Here is a 6,870-nt window from a genome sequence, read left to right on the forward strand (position 1 = left end):
TAAAATATGTACTTTTATATAGATAATATCATAAATTATATTATTTGCAAAAAAATAATAGGTATATCAATTATTTATGGTCCTAATTTTTTTATAGATAAGGCTAAATTGAAAAAGCATTAGATTATTGTAATAATATTATAAACTAAAGATAAAATATATAAGATATATATTAATATAAATGTGTATTTACTCTAAGGAATTGCGCAATTAATTATTCGAAAGAAATTAAAAATTATATTTTATAGAAATAGTATTTGACCGTACAAATAGAATATGTTAATCCAAAAAACTTCGATATAAATTTATAAAAAACTGTTTAAAAATATAAAGAACTCTATTTGAAAAAAATATATTATTAAATTTGCGAATGTCTTTAAAACTTATAAGATTACGAAAATTAATTATAATATTAATAGATTTTGGTTAGATATTTAGATATTAATGAGTAATATTAATAATTATATTAATATATAAATATAAATATATATATATATATATATATATATATTTATTTTTAAATGTAATTTAGATAATTAGATCTATTATTTAATATGGCTTAAGTTTAATTAAAAATTAATAAATAATAAGAAGCCGTATAAAATTTAGAAAAAATCAAAAACAAAATAAATGAATAAAAATGTGTTTTTTAACAAAAACTACATTTATATATAAAAAGTTTGCAATTATTAGGAAATATATATTTCGATTTAGAATAATATAATCTATCTTTAGAATATTACGAATAAGTTTTGTAAATGAAAAATTAAGTTTTTTCTGATTAAAGTATAGAATGTGCTAATATATACCTATAATATGCTAAATGCTCATAAAAACTTTAATAATATAAAGTATGTTTTAAAAAGTATATATAAGCTTTAAATATTTATGATATTAAATATGGATAAAATAACATAATTAGTAGTAATATAGTACTTTAGTTAGCAAATATTAGTATAAAACTATAAAAAATTGAGGATGCTATATATTATTATAAATAATGTTATAAAATATATTAATTTTTATATGGAAAGAATGACTAAAAATGCTTAATTGTGTTACTAAATGGACTTTTTTTGAGTTGTTAGTAAAAATAGAATAATATAGTGTAATATTTTTTCGATTAAATAATATAAATTGCATAAGAGTAGGATGATAATTATAATTTAATATAAATTTTAAACGAAATGGGAAATATTTTAAGAAATAATTCTTACTTTAATTTAGCTATTAAGGGATATTTATTTGCAATGTATTTTAAGTTATTTATATATATATATATATATATATATATATATATATATATATATATATATAAATAGTTAAATTTGTCAATAAGATTAAAATAATGATTTAGAAAATTTAGTATTTATTTAATGCAATTTAGCAAGTACTTATTTGCATATAGAAAATTATGCTTAATGTATAGATATATATAAAAATGCTCTTTGTAATTCCTAATAATTAAAAAATTAAGATTATTATTTTGTTAAATTAAATACATATATTGGAGATATATATTCCAATATTTATAAATATCAAGATGCTATTACATATTATAGAAGGACTTTAGTATTTTTTATATAGATATATATATATTAATATTATTTTTAAGGATTTTTTAAGAATAAAGGATGGTTTTATTTAAGAAAAGAAATAAATCGAATAAAAAATAAAGGAATGTATAAATAATTAATGAAAAAAAAAAAAAAAAAAAAAATTAAACTATTTTATTTAAAAAAAAAAAAAAAAAATTATTAAAATAAAATTTTTATAAAATAAATAAAAATGTTAAGAAACATAAAATCAATATAAAAAGCTTATTTTTGTTCCAAAAATTAAAATATTGGGTTATATAATCATTCTCTAAATAAAAATCATCATTATTTTTAAAAACTAGAGTTTAATGAATAAAAAGACGGCAAAAAATTCATAGAAAAGCATTTTTATGATATTATTTTCTCTAGTCTAGGTATTACTTTTGGTCTTGTTTTTGAGTCTTTTTATCCTTTAATTATCGTTTTTCCAGGATTATATTAAATGACGAAAACTTAAAGAATTCATATTTAGGTTTATAATTTATTTTTAAAGAAATTTTTAAATGGCGAGAATATTTCGAATAATTTTAATATGTAAAAAAAAACAAAAAAACAAAAGATATTTAATTAAAAAAAAAAAAAAAAAACTAGTTATTTATTACATAAAATATAAGATCATGAAAAAACACAAAAATTCATAAATATGGATACTTTTTGTCTTATAAATGTACTTATTTATAAATAATTCAGAAAAAATAATTATATTTATTATTCAGAATTTTACGATGTTAAAACAAGTGCGAAAGGATATATAAATGTGTAAAAAAAAAAAACCATATTTTTTTCATATTTTTAAATGCTATTTTTTTAGGCTATTTTCGAAAAAAAAAACGACTAAAACTTCTCAACTAAATATATAGAAATAACTATGTATAGCCCCGAAAAATGGAGGGGTATAATAGAAGACACGACAAATATATTTATATGAAAACAATAAGTATAAGAGCATAAATATATTAAAAAATAATATATATATATATATATATATATATATATATATAAATTTTTATATATTTTAAATATATATTTAACATATATATATAACATATATTTAACATATATATAAAAAATATAAATATAACATATATATTTTTATATATATATACTTTATCCCTCTCATATACAATTCTAAATAATCCATTCATGTTATAAAATACTGTTTAAATCAAGTCTTGAATTTATATCATATACAAGAATTTATCGCAGTAAATTTTTCAGTTCATTAGATAAATAGTCAGGTAATTAAAAATCTACATTTCTTATTCGTTCATATGTTTTATTATAACTATTAGTTTCGAACGGAGGAGACCCTAAATAAAATAATATATATTTATATATATATATATATATACATATTATTATATATATACATATATATATAATTATATATATGCATTTATATGTATCACCTGTACAAAATTCATAACACAGTATTCCTAAACTCCAAATATCAACAGAATAATTATGCGTTCCTCCTTCTACCATTTCAGGTGACAAATAATCTAGAGTTCCACAAATAGTTTATCTTTTATTGGATTAGGAATGAATAGACCAGCCAAAATCAGCTATTTTTATAGTCCCGAATGAGTTTAGTAGATTTTCGGGTTTTATATCTCTATGTATAATGTTTTTTGAATGTAAATATACTAATGCTTATGCCATTTATTTGATATAATTTGCCGCCTTTTATTCCGAGTATTTTTTATTTGGCTTTTTTTTTTTTTTTTTTTTGATTAAAAGTAGTTTTTACTTAATTCTGTAAATCTTAATATAGTTCTCCTTATGGGGCATATTCTAAAATTAAATATATGTTTTTTTGATCATAAAAAAAACCGAATAGCTTTATTATATTTTGGTGGTTTAAATGAGATTATATTTCGATTTCGCGTCTTATTTAATGCTCAATTTTATTCATTTATAATTACTATTTATCTAAAACTTTCAAAGCGACAATGAAATTGGATTTCTTTTCTCTTTTTATATTATTTTTAGGCTTTTATTTGCATTTTTTGTTACCTTGCTAGATATACACTGCCGAATTTACCACGCCCTAGTTGCTTTCCGATAATAAAGTCATCTAATTTCCAATCTTTTTTAGTAAATTTTTAGTTTAAAATCATTTAATATTATTATATATATATGTTTTTTTTTTTTTTTTTTTTTTCAAAAAATTAATTTGATAGGGGGAGAAAAAAAAAAAAAAAAAATATATATATATATATATATATATATATAAATATATATATATATATATATATATTACTACTTACTATATATATACGTATACTATATATATATATATATATATATATATATATATATATATATATATATATATATATATATATATATAATATTTTTTGTTTTTTATTAAAATTTTGGTCATTTTTGTTTTATTCATTTTTGAATATTATTTTTTTATATTTAATTAAAATTTAGTATTTTCTATAAGTTTAATTTAAATTTATAATTATTTATGTTATTATTAATAGGGATCTTTTATTTAAATTTATTATTATTAGATTTTTATTGCTAAATTAACACTTTTTCATTTTCTAATCCGTCTTTTCCATAGAAATTAAATGAACTTTCGTCCGAATCATTAACAACTATAGTAAAAAAATATATTTAAACAATAAATATAAATATTTAAACTTGATTAATCGGCTAGAAAATCTGAGTTCTCATCTTTTTTTTAAATAAGATGCTAATTTTGTTCTATTTAAGATTAATTTATGTTTTATTTTTTTATTATTTTCATCATAGTATCTTCCTTTTATTTTTATTCTTTATTTTTTATTTCAAAATTTTATATTTATTATTTTAAATTTTAATTTTAATTTTATAAAGTTTCAATTTCATTGTTTTTTAAGAAATTTTTTAAGAAAAAATCTCGATTAAATTTTTCATTTTTTAAAAACTTTTTTATTTAAAAATATCCTTCTCACAAGCCAAATTTACAATTTATAATATTTATTTTGTTTATAGGTTCTTTTATTGCATTTTATTTAATTATTCGCATATATTTTAATCATTTTCGTATATTAATTACTCTATATTATATTTATTTTACTATTTTTATTCCTATTTTATATTTTCTTTTCCATTTTGAGGAGAATTTGTACTTGTTTGGTATACTTTTCGATGTTTTAGGGAAGATTATTGATTTATTTTAGAGTTTATATTTAACTTCGTTTATTATTGAAAAGTAAAGCTTAATGTTTTTGATAACTTTATAGGATTGTTTTCTAGTTTTTGTATTAAAATATTTTATTCTTGCTTAAATTTAGCTTTTAACTAGTCTATATTACATGAATTTGAACAATTATTAATCTATGGTTAAGATTTTGAGGAATTAGGTAAAAATAGATTCTTATTTTTAGTAAAATTAATGAAATTTTAATATGAATTGAGATTTTTAATATTTTTATCTGATTATTTAAAATTCTTTAATTTTTCAATTTAAGTCATTTTTTTTTTTTTAAAAAAATAATAATAATAAAATATATATTATTTATAAAAATATTTTAACAAAAAAATAAAATAAAAAATACATAAATTTATATTATTATATAATAAAAAAATATAATATAATTTATTTTCATCTTTTTTTAGTTATTCTTTTAGTTTTGTCGTTTTCTTTTTTATCTTTTTTGCTTTTTTTATCTTTCTTTTTCTATTCTTATTCATAGGCAACAACTTTTATGAATTCTCCGTTTTCTCGACAATCAATACATTTTGATCTAATGTTAATATCTTTGTATCTTATTAATGCATCTTTTATAACTAATCTACATACTTAAGTATCTTTATGACCTTCATAAGGGATTCTTTGAAAAGTTTCTAATTTACCCTTAGATTTATATTTTATATTTAATATTTTGTTATATATATATATATATATATATATATATATATATATATATATATATATAATAACTTCTATTGTTGCTTCGAAATTTTATAACTGCCTTAATTAAGCTTATAATGTTTCATCGTATAATTGCCATAATTTTGTCACCACTTCTTGCTAATTTCTATTTAAATTTAATTAATTTATTGAATCTTCTAATGATCTACCAAGTGCACAATTTCTATATATGTCTTTGTCTTTTATCATATTTTTTTTTAATTTTTTTTTTTTTTTTAAATATTAATTTGTTTTTAAAATATTTTTTTTTAATTTTTAATATAATATAATATAATATAATATAATTAGCTTTTTTTCATTTTTTTGATTATAAAAGTTTATTAAAATTCAATATAATATATGTATTTTTATATTACTTTATTTATTAAATGTATTATAAAACAAAAAATAGAATATTTTAATAATGTAAATTATTTCTATTTTACTTTTTCTTAAAATTTGATTTTTTTTTTATAATTATCATTATTTATATTTGCGTCTATTATTTTCTTAAATCTATATATATCTTATTTTCTTCTAAAATTTAATAATTAATTCTTTTTTTTCCTATATCTATTAATTAGAATATATATATTATTTAAAAAAGATTTGAAAATATAAAATGTATTTAATAATTCGAAAATATTTTTGTTAATTTTTTTTATTTTATTTTTTTATTTTTTATTTTTAATAAATTAAATTTTCTAATTTTTTTTTTTTAGTTTATTTAAAAAAAAAAAAAAAATATGGAATAAAAAATAGATATATAATTAACACAAGAATAAATAGCCGATTATCGCGAAAAATTTACACTTTTTGATAAAGATGGTGATGGTTATATAAAAATATCTGAATTAGGACTTTTAATTCGTGGATCAAATTAAAACCCTACAGATGCAGAAATATAAGAATATCAATAAGAAATTGATTAAGAAGGTACAGGGAAGTTAGATTTTCCAGAATTTTTGGCCTTAATGGCAAGAAAAATTAAAGAAACAGACCCTGAAGAAGAATTAATGGAAGCATTTAGAATATTTGATAAAAATAATAGCGGAATTATTGAAAGTTAACACTTAAGACATTTAGTAAGATAATTAGGAGAATAATTATCAGAAGAAGAAACAGATTAAATGATAAAGGAAGCTGATCCTAAAAATACAGGATATATACGATATGCTGAATTCGTTAGATTTATTACAACATAATATTTAGATTGATTTTTTTAAAATAATAAATATAAATTTTTAAATTATTTAAAAAAAATTAATTCTATTTTGATATAAAAAATTAATATATAAATAATATATATATATATATATATATATATATATATATATATATATATATAATAATATAATATTA

General features: G+C 16.4%; 2 protein-coding genes across 2 annotated transcripts, besides 17 other annotated features; one reads left to right on the top strand and one right to left on the bottom strand. All coding sequences in view use genetic code 6, as the record gives it.

The window, feature by feature from the left end:
• The first annotated feature begins 457 nt into the window (after positions 1-457).
• Positions 458-508: a microsatellite.
• Positions 470-511: a microsatellite.
• A 756-nt stretch (positions 512-1,267) lies between these two features.
• Positions 1,268-1,317: a microsatellite.
• Positions 1,318-2,564: 1,247 nt separating this feature from the next.
• Positions 2,565-2,703: a microsatellite.
• Positions 2,606-2,690: a microsatellite.
• Positions 2,606-2,702: a microsatellite.
• An 11-nt stretch (positions 2,704-2,714) lies between the features above and the next one.
• Positions 2,715-3,718, bottom strand: IMG5_181760 (protein kinase domain protein; the record flags this gene model as incomplete). Its single annotated transcript, XM_004027467.1, has 4 exons — positions 2,715-2,908; positions 3,008-3,308; positions 3,349-3,571; positions 3,615-3,718. 4 exons carry the CDS (start codon positions 3,716-3,718, stop codon positions 2,715-2,717), a joined length of 822 nt encoding a protein of 273 aa, XP_004027516.1.
• Positions 2,921-2,990: a microsatellite.
• Positions 2,921-3,000: a microsatellite.
• Positions 3,719-3,804: 86 nt separating the features above from the next.
• Positions 3,805-3,955: a microsatellite.
• A 433-nt stretch (positions 3,956-4,388) lies between these two features.
• Positions 4,389-4,435: a microsatellite.
• Positions 4,436-5,080: 645 nt separating this feature from the next.
• Positions 5,081-5,189: a microsatellite.
• A 294-nt stretch (positions 5,190-5,483) lies between these two features.
• Positions 5,484-5,533: a microsatellite.
• Positions 5,534-5,785: 252 nt separating this feature from the next.
• Positions 5,786-5,814: a microsatellite.
• A 348-nt stretch (positions 5,815-6,162) lies between these two features.
• Positions 6,163-6,197: a microsatellite.
• Positions 6,164-6,198: a microsatellite.
• A 56-nt stretch (positions 6,199-6,254) lies between these two features.
• Positions 6,255-6,725, top strand: IMG5_181770 (hypothetical protein; the record flags this gene model as incomplete). The annotated part of the gene is made up of 1 exon (XM_004027468.1): positions 6,255-6,725. One exon carries the CDS (start codon positions 6,255-6,257, stop codon positions 6,723-6,725), a length of 471 nt encoding a protein of 156 aa, XP_004027517.1.
• A 60-nt stretch (positions 6,726-6,785) lies between these two features.
• Positions 6,786-6,857: a microsatellite.
• Positions 6,799-6,868: a microsatellite.
• The last annotated feature ends 2 nt before the right edge of the window (positions 6,869-6,870 follow it).

This window comes from Ichthyophthirius multifiliis (genome assembly GCF_000220395.1).
Source record: "Ichthyophthirius multifiliis unplaced genomic scaffold scaff_1120509251322, whole genome shotgun sequence".
Taxonomy (NCBI): domain Eukaryota; phylum Ciliophora; class Oligohymenophorea; order Hymenostomatida; genus Ichthyophthirius; species Ichthyophthirius multifiliis.